The 15,722-nt window shown below is 38.7% G+C and overlaps 1 protein-coding gene across 1 annotated transcript; it reads right to left on the reverse strand.

The window, feature by feature from the left end:
• Window positions 1–2,271: 2,271 nt before the first annotated feature.
• On the reverse strand, window positions 2,272–15,227 carry LOC118772112 (chemokine-like protein TAFA-2). The gene is made up of 5 exons (XM_036520374.1): window positions 15,125–15,227; window positions 10,556–10,708; window positions 8,603–8,727; window positions 6,910–6,965; window positions 2,272–2,922 (listed from the first exon to the last, which is right to left on the reverse strand). Exons 1-4 carry the CDS (start codon window positions 15,225–15,227, stop codon window positions 6,936–6,938), a joined length of 411 nt encoding a protein of 136 aa, XP_036376267.1. The 3' UTR covers window positions 2,272–2,922; window positions 6,910–6,935.
• Between the last annotated feature and the right edge of the window lie 495 nt (window positions 15,228–15,722).

Genomic DNA, 15,722 nt, shown 5'->3' on the forward strand with positions numbered 1-15,722 from the left:
CTGGCAGATGCTTGTAGCCATAGCAACCTACAAACCCACCATGGTTTGATGCATTAAATACATATCACAGGGGCATAAGTAAAGCCAGCCACTCTCACAGTGATTGAATGTCAACCTGAAGAACAGTGTTAAAATATAAGCATACAATAGCAAGTTTAGGTTGGTAATTAGCATGCAAATATAGTCTGTTCTCAGTGACCACGTTCAAGTATACTTGACCTGTAAGCTGTTGGCTCAGAGATGTTCCAAATGGTCGTTTTGCATTCTGGTTGAATTCCAACAGGCATACCTGACCCCAGGTGCTTCCTGGCAGTGTCCGAGGTCAACTGCCTCTCACACTCTGCCCCCACATCCCAGAATGCATAGCTGCTGCTTGAACTTCGAAAGTACTGAAACACTGGAACCACGTAATCTTACATCACTGTTATCCAGACACCTCAAGCTCTATCCAGACACCGCTTCACGCTCTCGCATAAAAACCTAAAAAGACTTGAAAATCTCACATATTTGAAGATTTTCCTTTCCTGATTTTCTTATCTGTGCAAAAGTTTCATTTTTAAGTAAATCTAGTACTGACTATAAACATAAAATGTCAATAGTCTTGACAGGATTGAGAGAACTGAAGGAGACTACAGGTCAATACAGAAGTCACATTCTGTTATGACCACTCCCCAGTCTTGACCACTGAATCTCCACAGCAGCTGTGAGGCTTTCCAGCCTTCCCAACAGTAAAATACAGAGCTGGTGACAGACATGACAGAATTTTTTCTAGTAGCAAACAATCTTTCTGGTAGTGGCTGAAATACTGTTAAAAAGTATTGTGCCATTGGCACTAAAGATTTGATAAGTATCATCTAGTAAATAGCTTGTTTGATAGATATTATCCAGAGGTTCACTACTAACAGCTGACAATTTGACCCTGTTGGCAATTCCTTCATAACTAGCGGCTGACATATTGTTGGGTTGCAAGAGGTTTGGCACTACTACCAAATTCAAACCTCAGGGAAAATTTTGGGGTGAACTCTTCAGTTTAGGTTTGTATTTGCTGAAGGCCTGCGGCAAATAATTATTTTTTGAAGGGTGCATTTCATTACCTTCTATTTTTATTGATTCATTTTTTGCTTTTTCTTGTGAAATCAATGTTCCCATGAAAAATGAATGATTTTCCTAAAACAGCTGTGAAAGTTATTCCTACTGGTACAGTGCTACAGCATGAGTTAAAATTATATTATATAAACCACTAATGTGTCTAAAGTCTATAATCTCAGGGCATCAACAGCTAATAGCAGTACCACAGAAATCATTTAACAATGTACTGCTATAATAGCTCTCAGCTATTGTTTATAAAAACACACATGAGAAATGGCACATCATACTCATCAATCCATATGAAGTCCTGACTGTATGATGTACTTCACAGCATTGGTTTACTTTCAACCCTACCCTAAAGAAATGTAGCAGTTTGAAATCTAGAATTTAGAATATATTTATAATTTAAACAATATATGACTTTAAGGTGATATGGTTGTAAGGTGACATTGACTTTGATATGTTTTTAAAATGGCTTACGTATGAAACCATGTTCACTTAATGTTTCACAGCTCATAACCTTGGGTGCACATATTTGTTTGGTAATCATAAGAATATACTATAAGTACATTCAGTTTCTCAATAAGCATTTAGATGTCAGTAGGTATTATACTATGATTAAGATTAATGGCAATTGAACCTCTGAACTAAATATGAACCAGAAATCCACCCCACACATCACATACACTAGGGTATAAATGTTAGTTGGATATATTATATAAACCACGACATACTGTATGTATTGCCAGTTGTGTTAATGAACAGCAAATCTATCTTGGTGTTAGTAATATATAATGCAGCAAATATGTTAATATGAGTTTGCTGTCACAAAAGAATATGAATATATTCATACATACATACATAGAGAGCTTTTGAGACACAACCATAATTTATTAATTATAGAATCACTGCACAAATAATATTGTATTAGCAAGACCTGCTAAAAGGCAAAGCATTTGGCTGAAAATAAGGACTGTAATTTAAAAAAAAAAAGTTAAAAATGTATTTCACTTCTAACATATTCCTGTCATAATGAATCTTTATGACCTACATGTAAAACCAGCATTTTCAAATCTGATTACACTTTTTTCTGGCATAGCTTCACATAGACATCATTTTGTGATCATTTTGTCTTCATACAACAAAGACAGACTTTTAGATAGTTATTTTTTAGGGCTGTCCTTAAAAATCATCTGATTACACTGACATTGAATTTGAACAGTTTCATAATAAAACTAATGCACTTAGGATAACATTCAGTCTGACAGCAAAGTGATTTGGGAAAAAAATCAAGGTCGAGTTACCATAGGTGTTACACTGTGAGTCTGGCAGTGGCTGATATAAACCAAAACCTGTAGGTAAGGAAAAATAAATGCTGCTTAAGCCTGTCATTTAAGGTCAATGACAAATCACTTTGTGGTTGGACTGAATTACACCCTTATTTTCACTAACAATGCATATGAAGACATAATTCTTTGATTCACCATCATAATTAATAACACCCTTTGGGCAATTTACCATTGAGAGTATGGTGATATAAGTAGTACAATGTTACTGGAAGGTGAGTTCCCATTGGCCAATGAGGTGATGGTTGCAGTTTGCTCCTTGGCCGTTACCTTTTCCCACCAATTGTTTTCCAATGTCTATCCTGGTGGCGGCTCCTTCCATCTACATCCAAACTTCTCTGTGCTTCAAGGGATTGGAGTCACCGAAAGAAGCTTTTATATTTACAATAAAGGCCGCCTTCCAGAAACAGCCAGTTCATTGGTTAGTTTGTAAGGTTGACAGAGAAAGGCGGGGCCATATCGCTGAAGCCTTCAGCTATTCAGCTGCCTGTAATAAAACACAATGTATCAGTGTTGTGGTTTGCGGTAGGGCTTGGTTTTATTTATATATTACATTGTCTACGTATTGACCAGCTCATCAGTGCCAAGGGTCTTGCATAGAAAACTCTCTGAAAAAGTTTCTGTCATTGCTGCAGGCAGCACTGTTCTGATTTGCTGGCTAGTTATGAACATTCTTGAAGGGGGCGTGATCTAAAACAAAACTATAGTAGGTATGGGAACCCAGAAAGCACCGCAATCTCCTGTTACCGACTGGAACATTTTAGACAGAAGGAACGGAAGGAAACGCATGATATGACTATCTGGTTGTAATTGATTACCTGTGTTACCACCACAAAGCAGAAACTGAATCAAAGCAACCTGCAGCACACTTCATTCTCACCTGTGAGCTACACATTTCCACAACTGTTACTTTTTCATTTTTGAAACAACTTAATGACAATGGGCAGTTGCTGGAAGTAAAGGGGAAAGTTCTGTGAGAAGAACAACAGCAAGGACAACAAATACCTGAGACTTTCATAAACTTCATAGGTAAACCAAGCGCACTGCAGCTGACACCTAAATAATGCACACATAAATTGCCTCGGGTAACATCATTTAACAATTCAGTTCAGACCAGGCAACATATACAGTAGCAATGCTTGAGGGTTTGAGGTTGTTTGAGGCCTTTGTTTGCGCCAGCATTTAAATCAGTGAACGAGTGAACGAAACAAACACAGAAAAGAACGACACAGCTCAGATTTCTGCACATGGAGGCAAGTGAGCAAAGCCAATTCATCATGTTACACGAGCCAAATGACTCCCGTCACACTATCTGCACAAGTCTCGTAGCATTACTAATAATAATAACAGGAAGTGATAACAACAATGACAGATCAGGCTTTGAGGGCTTGAGTAGTTTTAAAGGATACAATTTGTTGCACAGCCTCGCTACTAATTTTGTGAAAATGGTGCAGCACACGCCACGCAAGCAAACAGAATGGCTCGTCCGGCAAACTAGGATGGAGAGCGCATTTTTGCAGTAAATCTGTTGGAGGTGCAACCTTTTCCCTCGTATTGGATTTACCCAGTGCTCCCGAGACATGTGTGGTTTTCATAAAGGTTTCCGCAGGATCATATTTGTTTTCAGAGAGATTGAATTTTCCAGGAGTGAGCGCTTCCAGGAAGCACCTTTCTCGGGCACCTGTCAGAAGGCTGTCGTGAAGATGTTTCCGCTGCTTGCGAATGCTTGAGAGAAACGTCTTTGTTGCACCAACAGTTTTTACCACACATTTGCCAGTGAAACGTAGATGGCTGAGAAATGCCTCGTTTGAAGGAGCGGTCCTTGAATAATACATCACGCCTATGTAAATCTGAGTCTCGTTCATGAGAAAATATTAATATTCATGCTTGGCAACGTATGACATCTGACATAATACGCCCTGCATGTTAGGGTCCAGGTTTAGTCAGGACTGGGGCCCAAACCACCAAAGTATCGTTGTCTGTGAAAAAACATGCACCTGATTCATGTTACACATTCATTGATTCATTAATGACCCAAATATGTGTGTGTTTTAAATCTCATGTGCATATTTTATTCAGAACATAGTACAATAAATTCAGTTGAATCCCTTCATTCTGATGAGAAGTACAGAGATGAATTGATTCATTTTAAAATCTAAAAAATTTATCTTAAAATTAGCACATTTTAAAATTGCACAGAAAAAGTTGGTAATGGGTACTACTGTAGAGTTATGAGTTTGCAAATGTGTTAAGGGTATCCTGCTAGGCAGTTAAGCTACGTACTTTGGTTATCCATCCCTCCTGCAAAGAAAATCAGTGGGTCCAGCTGATTCAAATGACCTCCCCCCCTTCACCCTACTTTGTTTGGTTCATGTGTTACAAAGTCAGTGTACACATTTTTTCAAAAAGCTGCAGTGGGAGCCATGGGCATAGGTCTGCTGTAGCTGTAATTGCTTGGCCATTTCAAATAACAGAAATCTGAATTTAAAGATGAGGCATTCACAATTTTGTAGGGTTCTTGTAGGTTCATTACTGTGGACCTAGGTTTCTCACTCATACATGCTGGGTCCAAAAAGAGAGAAAAAAAATCTGTTTATATTTTGTCTGCTGAGCCAAATTGCTATGTGCTTTCTCTTTTATCACAATAATTCTTATTCAGGTTTGAAATGACAGAATAGGATGATAAAGTCTTTGATGCTGTCCTGAAGTCATGAAAGCCTTGCAACTGATCACATAAGTAAAACCCAGGAGATGAACAAAATGGTTGTGTATACCCTATTGTTCAGTGTTTAAATATATGTACCTGTGTTTTCAGTAGGTTTACATCATCATGATAACTCTATTCAATTACAAATACAAAGGTGTAAGGGGTATTGTCTGGTGTGTTATGAGCTTGCAGTTTCCAAAGCTGGCTCAAATAAGTACTGCAACAGCAGGCCTATAACCTCACCACGAGAAGAAAACTTTTCAAAATAGCTGCAATTTCCCCAAGAGAACACTACCAGCCTGAGATGATCTCGTGGTTTCCGTGGCTTTGGAAATCCCATCCAAAGTACTACCCGTTGGTCTTTTAGCTTGCAAATTAATTCACATCAAGGAATTTTACAACACAGATTGCATGGGGCTTAAGTTCTCTGCACAAAGGCAATCAGTGTTCCATGTACGGCAACAGTCTCTCCTTTTTCCCCTTTGGAAGTGTTAAAGTCTAAGCATCAGGGAAGATGCATGACACTCTACTGTGCTGAAGGTGTAGTGGCATTTTATCACATTATGCCGCACACATTAGGCACACATCTTCTCGCTTATTTAGGTTAGAATCACTTATTTGCATATTTTGTGGAGTGTGTGTGTATATACCGATTATAATAAATTCCCCACATATAGGCAGTCATTTAAATTCTGAGCTGTCACAGTGATTAATGTTGTTCTAATTCCGGCATCATTTAGCATTGGGGAAAATAAGTGGAAGTTATTGTCAGTCTGTAGAAAGCCTGCATTATGAAAGATCTAGTTTAGCTTTGGTTGGTGCTTTACTATATGGAGGGTGCAAATCATGTAATTATTTTTTGATGTGGCTGAGGGCTTCACTTCCCTCCTACACAATTCTCTCTGCAATTACTACCCTGCACTAACCAAAGCTAAGAATTCACAACCTGAGGTTAGGTGTAGTACTATCAAACACTTGATAACAAGGGACATCGTGACCTGAAGCAGTGAAAAAAAAAAAAGCCTGAAGGAAAGTGTGTAGGAGCTTAAAAGTAGTGAGGAGATGGCGTTGAGTATTTGAAAACTAGAAGAAAAATGAACACGCTCAACTGCTTCGTTTGCTTAAAAATACGCTCGCATGGATCTTTCGCAAGCTTTGGTTCTGCTGGAAGTGACCAATTTCCAATGGGAGCTCCAAGTTGTACCATGAAGCAACTCGCCATATTGAAGTTGTATTTCACTCTGGTTTAAGGTGAAAATCAAGAATATCAAGAAAGAGAAACAGAAAAAGCGCCCAAAACCCCTTGCCTACCGTGAGAACTTAATGAAAAACTCTACACTTTGTTAAAAAGGCTATGCATAAATGGTATGATCAGAGGTGGAAAACTCCGGCTTCAGAGAGTAAAAGTCCTGCCATGTATTTGTTCCACCCATGCGCTACACCAGCTAAATTTATTTAGCACAACTCTTCAGCCAATTAGTGAAATCACCTTGTTTAGTGAACGGCTAGAACAAATACATGGTAGGACTTTTACTCTCTGAAGCCAGGGTTTTCCACCTCTGGGTATGATACGTTTTCTTGACACTGAGATTATATTTACAGTAATTCCTATATTTTATACAGTAGTGGTTAAAACAGGCATGTTACAACAGGCAGTTATGTCAAGGTTTAAGGAAATGGCAAAGTTGACTATTAGTTGGGTTATGAATAATAAGCTGCTATTGGAGTAGCACGCCTATTTCATTGAATCAAAACAAAAGATATTACCTGGATTGAATTCCACGACATCAAGGTTACCAGAGTTGATCTTTGTCAGAGGATATCTTCACATTAAAAGAAGAAAAGAAACATGAATTTTAGATCAGAAACAAAATAGGATTAAATGGCAAAAACATACCCTTTCCATTTTCATGATTTTGATCAACAATTCTCCAAATAGGTGTGAAGGATCTTAAGAATTCATAACATGGAAATAAGGACTTTAAAGCTCTAAGAGTTGTCAAAAGAAGGAGAAGGCTATTAATATTCTGTTACACTTTAAAACCATAATTACAGGATTATTCAGCTTCATTCTCCTAAGAGTTTTGAAAGCAGTCACTGGGGTTTGCGGGTTTCTCTGTAAATATACCAATGCAGTCCGCAGTGATTGGAACTGAGACACATTCATGTACCACCAGAAATTCATGCTCCCGGTGAACACTTTATTCTGCTTTGTCTTGCCCTTTACGCCAAACCAATCAATGTACTTTGTCATTATTGTGAATAATGAGCATATCTGGACATGCCATCATTATTAATGAGGCATATTTTTACCAAGTTCAACCTTTCAGAGCTGTAATTACATACAGTATGATGACAACAGCACTTGCTTACACAAATGAAACACTAATGCTCTTCATGATTGTGTTAAAACTCATAACAAATTGTGAGGAAATGGTTAAAATTGTTATAAGCAAGAACATATAATGTCATAACAGTTTCTTCTTTGTCACTTTCCAATGCTTTTACATCCTAGAATCAATTGTATCAAAAATATTATGACACAATGACAAATAGGCTTTTCCTGTTCTCCTTTTTCATAACTGTATATACAATTAGTTGAAAAATTATGTTAAATCATTTTGTTTTGAAATGTGCCAATACCAAATGCCTGTATGAAATGGAGAGAAAGTGAGACCATATGTACAACTGGCTAAAAAAAATCGTAATCATATTGTAACCTGTAATATCACTCCAAGAGCAGTTACCATCCTGCAATGTAAGATCTAAAGCACAGATTTTGAGTGCCTTTCTGATCACAGCATAATCATATAATATGTATTTTATATCATATTATAATTCATATATTTATCTAAATATATGCTTCAAAATATGAACAATATAGATGTTTTTGTACTTGTCAGTCATTTTTAAATTGGATGAAATATATTCCAGGAACATTTTTAAAGAGTAGTCTATACAAAAAATGCTTTTACTACACCTCCAGGAAACCAATGTGCCTGCACTATGTGACACAAATTTTAGTTGTTTGCTTTGTAGCCACTTGTAATACAAGCTTGGTTCGAAGTGGGTAATCCTTGGGCAGAAAAAGGCCTTAAACCCTTGCTAAAAATTAGATCCCTTAGCTCCAGGACAGCCTAAGATGTGACACCCCTCAGAGAAGGCTGAAGGGCAGTGGTATTCAAACTGCAGGGTGCACATTGCATAATTGAAGTGAGGTTATGGTGAGCAATGAATTTTTATATAAGTAGCCCCATTGAGTTTATAATGACAAATGAAACTATAATAATGAACAATGATAATGAAAAAATAAATGCAATAAATGCAAAGAACATAACAAATTAACAATATCAGGATATCTGTCTGACCTTATACAATGTGTTTCAGTTACCTGAATGGGCTTACACTTAGTTGCATGCGTCATGGTACAGACACCTAGTAAAGTGCATCATACGCCTACCTTGGTGGTCTTAATCTTGTTCCCAGTGGCACAGCTCCAGCCTTTGAAATCCGGGAGGACTTTGCATTCCTCCCCATCCAGACAGGGCTGCATCTGGCACCACCACTTCTGCTCCACAATGGAGGCTGTGTTCGACACAGAGTACACAGAATGGATCTGAGTGACAGCTCTGATGCACTGAGAAACAGGGCTGCCGTGACAGGTGGGGCTGAAGTAGCTTCCACAACGTGATGTGGTTGTTCATGGTGTACAGTTAATCTGGGTGGAAATTGTTCTGTATAGCTGCAGATCCAACCCCTGCAACTATACAGAACAATTTCCCAGTAAACGACCTGGCCCACCTAGAGCCCCTAAAGGCCACAACTCAGCTGGTAGCTTCTACTTTAGCATGGAGTAAAAAACTTTAATTAGTAACTGTATACTATAATAGTAATAATAATATAATTTAAATAGTACCCACTTTAAATAGTTTTAAATAGTGAACGTTCTAGAATATGGAATGGCTTTTCCCCTGAATTCTCTTGGATATCAGAATGTTTTTAAAATGTCATTTAAACGAAACAGAAAACCAACATAATTTCCCCACTGATACAGAGTAGATAGCGGTATGTGCTGACTGGTAAAGCACTGCCATTAAACTATATGCTCTGCTAAATGTGAGCAAGCTAACAGTAGCTAGTAACTGAACCTGAGGGTTTTGCTCAAGGGATTTCTTGTTTATGATTGTTAATACCGACAAATGTGTGAAAATTGTGGGGTTCCAGAGCTTAACTGCATATATCCTCCATTTTTATTCATACCTTTTTGAAGTAGTAACAAAAGCATGTGACCATTTTTCTGCTGAAAAAAGAAAACATTGTTCCGTGCATTGCAATTTATATTAAAGTCATATTGTTCACAAATAATGAATTTTATGTAAAATATTTTCCATTATAGCCTTGCATGTCACTATGGATAAGAGGATCTGCCCAATAAATAATAATAATCATAACAACAGTTAGAAACTATGAATATATTTGCACAGCCTCCTCTCCCTCAATGGATTTAAATGTATATCTCATTTCACACTGACAGGATCACTTTATCGCTGAAAATGAGGTTTGCTCAAAATAAGACCCTGTCACTTAATCCTTAAATTACAGGAATAATAGGGATATAAGTCCCCAGGTATTACCACACATTAATATGACATTACATCAATGTTGTTGAAAAGGACCAAAATTGGATTTTTAATCCCATGTTTCTGTATTCAGAATTAACAACTGGCAGAGAGCAGTAATTTTGTGCATTTGCTTAATTCCCCAGGTAGACTGCTCAGAGATGTTGGTCATATTATAATTACTGCACTTAATTTTATTTCCCGCAAGTATATACAGAGAGTAGCCCAAAGCAATTATACACATGAGAAATCAACCAGGAAATGTGTACAGGAATGTCTAGTCCTATTCTAGTGGGGTATTCTACAGAATATAATAAAATAATGCATGCCAGAGACTCAGATGGCATCAGAAGTCCTAAATGTATCATTACAGGTATGTGTTAACAAGGGTAATGTGCATCAAAAATAAAGACCCAGATTCAGTCTGACAACATTTAAATTTGTCAATACTGAAAAATAAGGCATAAAAATAAAAAAGCACTTGCATAAATCTGCTGCACATGGCCTCATAGTAACACATAATTTTAAAAATGCTCCCCAAAAATCTCCTAAACTCTGAATAGCGATGTGACATGTCAACTAAATCTCTGTGGGAAACACTGCATGTGTGTACAAAAGCAGACTGGCTTTGCCAAGGGGGCCCGTCTAGGCAAGGAATCTGACCACCTTGGCAAGAGATCTGCGAATAAAAAAGTAAAGAATGCACAAAATAACAAATCAAGATGGACTTATTTGCGCCCAACAAAAGGCGAATTCTATCACCAAGAGCCCAGTGAAGCTGCAAGGGGACGTACCATCCACGCAGGAGGGGGCAGCTCGCGTGGTGCCTGCCACCTGCCCTGGGAAGCAGGAGCATTTTACTGTCTGGGAGCGCTCCTCTATTTTGTTCTTGTTGCAGCAGCGGTGTATCGCCACCACCTCACAGGTCCCTGTTTTGACATGGTGTGCTGTGGGAGAGACAGACAAATTAACACTGGTCTGGTATTTGCCCTCAGGCGATAATGGGCAGCCTGGTGGTGTGGCACAGTCGACAAGGGACTGAACTCGGGGAATTACAGGTTTGAGTCCCAGATGGTGCATTGTTGTTCTATCCATGGGCAAAATGCTTCACCTGTATTATTTTGCATAGTGTATTCCAGCCATATAAATGGATGCTGTGAAGAGACTGAGAGTAATATAAACAGCCCCCGACTAAGGGCCCCTGCTAAATATATCAATAACGTACTGTCTTAGGAAATCTAGACAGCTTCCTTAAAAAAGCAATCCACGTTTGCACCAATTAAGAAATTACAAGGCAATTTCTAGCTCACACTACCTTGTCTGAATGATTTAGTAACTGAAACATGCTTTTCTAATTGTATGTGACATTTCCAATTAAAAAGTTGTGATACCTGCCCTCTAAGTGTTCTGCTTGATATACCAACGCAGATAAGATAATGCATTTGAATGTCTAATAACAAGATTCTGTGCATGCTTTCTCTTTTCTTTCTAATTAGTTTCAGATCCAGTCTAAGTGCAAAACACTTTCTCTTTGACTTTGAACCTTTCTTTTCATTGAAGTGTTACCATTTATGCATTCTTTGCACAACGTTTTACATTAAGGTCGGCTACCATCAAACTCAAAATGATGAGGGGAAAAACTATTGAAATCACCACTTGTTTAACTTTTTTATGCAAAGTCAGGCAACTGACTGAATAGAGGTCCGAGTTACTTGAGGACTATGAGGAAAACATAGAGCTACAAGCTGACAGAAAGCCTACGTGCGAAGTATTCTAAAAGACTTTCTCTTTGAGATCCTCTTTGTGAGTAGAGACATGCGGAACATTTTAAAAGAAGATAAATTATGTTAAATTGGTACTCCCCTTCCATAGTAAATCACTCCACCACTTCCCCAAGAAGGAACATTCTCAAAAACGTGACTGCACAAAGGAAATGCCAGAGTCTTCAACCCGACAGAAACAAACCCCCTTTCTTTTCTCTGACTCATTTTCTCTTCCTTACACAGGTAATAATTAAAAACAAAGGATACATGACCAAAGAAAAGGCTATACTCCGAAACATTAGCGGTATTGATAAAGTAAACTGAAACACTGAACCCCAGTCACTCAACTGACGGGTCTCAGCCCCAGGTCTGCACACAGTCGGATATGTAGTTCTCCTGGGGTAGCTGGGGAAAGGCAGCGAACACACAGAGGAGAAGTGTGGGACGGATGTTTGGCCTGACGCTGGAAGAACACTGCGGTAGAGCCGTGCTGCATATTGACAGCCGAACCTGATATTTGCATTTAGAATGAGCCCTTCCTCGGGTGCTGCTCAGCCTCGCCTGTGACAATCTGTGTGGAAAATCCTCCCGGCACAGTCTTACAAATTAGATTAGGAGGTGACACAAAATGTATTGTGTGTGACAATACAATTCTACACTAGGCCCTGCATATTGAGATTTATATGAGGAAACGGAAAAGACACACAAGTGGTAAAGTATTATTGTCTTGGGATATTTGCTTATTTTATTAGATGTCCATTTTGTACCAGTATCCAAAGATGCAAGAGTTATTCCATTTTCCCGTTGCCCAACTCCAAAAATGATTTTAATTTAAATGTCATGGTGCACAGTGGGAGATGGGGAGGGGACCTGTGCAAAGTTCCCACTGAGATCAGCGTAAGTTTTATTGTGCTGTTGAATACCTTTAACATCATACATCTAGTCTCCCACAAGATCCTTATGACAGAAAACTGCCTGTCTATTTGTACAAATGCAGACTTAAAGCTGTTATTCAACATATTTTTTGTATATGCTTTTATACACACACACACACACACACACACACACAAATGTTTGGTGCAGCTGTTAAGTTCAGTTCATTGTCCAGTTGTTGTAAGTTTCTTTTCAGTGAATGAAGCTGAACATTTTCTAAGCTTCTCATTATCCACATCCACGTGTGTATCCTTATGCAAGCACACTTCCAGCAATTCGTATCTGTACCAAAGAATTAGTACCCTGCAAGTGTTAAGTGATGTTACGTCTCGATCAGAATTCAACTCACAGTTCAATCAAACCTAATTAGTTTCTAATTAAGCTTCAGTAAGGACCAGTGGGTCCATCAGTCACAGTCTGGGTTTGGGAAACAGAGTTTGGTCTGCAGCGTAGCATGAACAAGTATTTCTGAAATTCTTTTTGGTTAATGCTTTCTGTTTGTGATTTTTTTTTTGTCATCAAAGTGCTGATAAGTCTGAGGGTCTTTAGTGTTGTTGCTGTACAAGCGATGTCATTGAAAAATCCGTGTCCACAACCAAGGCTGACACTTGATGCAAGACGCCTGAGAAATAGTTACTCCATTTCTTGTTTGTGGCGTTTGTCGCTGATTGACACGAAAGGGAAAGCAAATCAATTTTCTTGCACACTTCAGCAAATTAAATGTGACACACCGGTAAGAGTGGCAGAAAAAGCAAAGGAAAGTGTTTTGAAGATTGGAAATTATACAGCCTTTTGCTGACAGAAATCTTAGATGTTCGAAAAAAAAGCAGTATAGTTCACTCAAATAGGATGCAAAATGCATTAAAAAAAAACTCATTCTTATGCTTGCAAAAAAAAAAAAAAACAACAGATTTGGGTTTTTTTCTGCCTTGTCATTTTTCTTTTGTTCTCTGAGAAAATTGCGTTTTCTTGATTTTGGATATGTTGTGGGCATAACTCATCCCTTGAATGATAATGGCCTTACAGCACCAGATATAACGCACATGGGAAATTAAACACTGTCGAAGTTATCTGATATAAATTAAATGCATCTGAGATTATCCCATTCAGTTCCTGCTAAAATGATGAACGCCTTGAGTAAAGATTGCACCAATCATTGGCTGTGTTCTGAATACCATATTCCTTTCTAATTGGCACAAAAATCATTCCTCTGCTGGTCACTGAATCTGCTTGATGTATTGTTGATTAGTTTCATTGAAAAGCGGTGAAACTTTCTCCTTTTCTTGCCAGTTGTTTTGGGTGTGTATTGTACATAGGTTTTCCTACTTTGAGTCTGTAATAGCCTGTCTTATTTTCGATTAATTGGGTACTCAGACTGCTCTCCTAAAACTGTCATCAGCATTGAATAATGCGTGAATGTTCGTTACACATTACCGAACCTGCAAATACTTGAGAAGCCACCTGATTTCCTACACCTCCCACAATGCTTCACTCTCCTGTTAACAGTGGCTGTGTCTGAGGGCATTATGTTACAGAAGATTTTATCTTGCATTGTGTGGGTGCCCACGAGCCATCCTGATGATGTACATGTGCGATAACGTCCTCCAGCACGACAGGAGCCACATTAGGCCTTTCTATTGATCCCTGAATGTAATTTTCCATCATCATCAGAAGGTGTTATGGAATTCACCCCCACATTGCTCTGTGCAACCCGATCTTCTAAAGCCCCCACAATTGTATTGCCAAAATTTTTAAAAATATTACAAATTTTTTTAAAAAAATCCCTTCATTCCTTCATTAGACCCAGCGGGACAGCCAAACACTTTTCAGAATGCCACCTATTTTTGCTCGCTGGCCAGCTCTCATTAAGTGCACCATGTATTTGGGGCATGTTTATGGCTACTGAATAAAAGCCACATCACATCATGTTCCCTGACTGTGGCCTCGAGCCTGGCTGTATATGGATGTGTGGTAGCCATGAGAGAGACTCAACTCTGAAACTGTCCTGGGGCGTTGCTAGAGGGATACATAGCTTAGATTGTTACATATGTTCCTTGTGAGCAGCTGGATGTTCTGAGGTAATTCAAGTAAGGCAACATGCGCCAAGGCAACATGGCAGAGCCCCTACAATAGAGCTTTAAAGCTGCTGCTTTCTTACCTGTCCAACACCTTCCCCACAAAGCTCTTCTGCTACACCCCCACCACCCCTGCCTGTTTATTCTAAACATATGTATTATTAAATGAGCCACAAACCCATACTCCACACATGTTCCTTTGGAATACAGTGTTAAATATGAATGTGAATTTTATATTAAAAAGTGAGTTACTGTACCTACTTGCTACCAAATTGCCTTTGCATTGTTCTACGATCCAGACCCAACAATATTTGTTCAAGTCTTTTGACCCTCACCGCAACTGGTGTCAAGTTAAACTTTCAGATTTGGCTGGGTGTTTCAGCTCAGCTCTAACAGACTGTTTTCCCATTTGGTTTCATGTGCAGCCAGGCTCAAGCCTCGGCTATAACATGAGGGGATCCACAAGAGTTACTTGCGCTCAGCTCTTCGGTAAGACCAGAGGAAAGTCGTGCGTAGTCTTGTACAGTCCCACCTTTATGAAAGCACACTTCCTGTCCCACTTACTGTTTGCAGTAATGGAAATTTGACTCACCTTGCTGGCCTTCTGTCAGCACTGGCTTCTCCAGGAGGGTAAGCATGCAGGCCATTAGTAATATTGTTGCTTTATTTGTTTTTAGCACAAATCTCTTATTCATCCTGAGGAGAGAGAGAGAGGACAGGACAAGTCATTACGGGGAAAGGACAATGCACTTGGCTTTGCGAACACAGGAATATTACATTCTTTTTAATTCAATTCCAATTTCTTAATGTTGATGTAAACAGCAGATTTCATTTAAATTGTTTTTCCCTCTATTACTTAAAATGACACAAGCTCACATGAAATTGTAATGATAAGAGCAGTCTATTTAGCTCTTCTGAGTTGGCTAAATAGTAATTTATCTATAAAGATGAGAAGATAAATTGTGGACATGTGTCTGTTTTCTGCGTGTCATTGACATCTTAAGAAGAAGGTCTCCTCAATCAATACCTTTTCAAATCCAGTTGGACAGCGTTTCCCAAACCTCTCCTGGAGGACCCCTTGTCCTGCGTGTTTTAGATCTCTCCCTGCTCCAACACAGCTGATTCAAATGATCAACTCGTTATGGAACTCCTGAAGCTGCTTAATAACAAACTGATCATTTAAATCAGCT

This window comes from Megalops cyprinoides, chromosome 25 (genome assembly GCF_013368585.1).
Source record: "Megalops cyprinoides isolate fMegCyp1 chromosome 25, fMegCyp1.pri, whole genome shotgun sequence".
In the NCBI taxonomy this organism is placed as follows: Eukaryota; Metazoa; Chordata; class Actinopteri; order Elopiformes; family Megalopidae; genus Megalops; species Megalops cyprinoides.

Excerpts from the sequence above, each read along its gene's own strand:
- LOC118772112 (XM_036520374.1), bottom strand. The coding sequence starts at position 15,227 with ATGAATAAGAGATTTGTGCTAAAAACAAATAAAGCAACAATATTACTA. Across the intron at positions 8,728-10,555 it reads TGCCCCCTCCTGCGTGGATG|CCTCCATTGTGGAGCAGAAG; the intron begins GTACGTCCCCTT and ends TGTCGAACACAG. Across the intron at positions 6,966-8,602 it reads ACAAGATTAAGACCACCAAG|ATATCCTCTGACAAAGATCA; the intron begins GTAGGCGTATGA and ends TTTAATGTGAAG.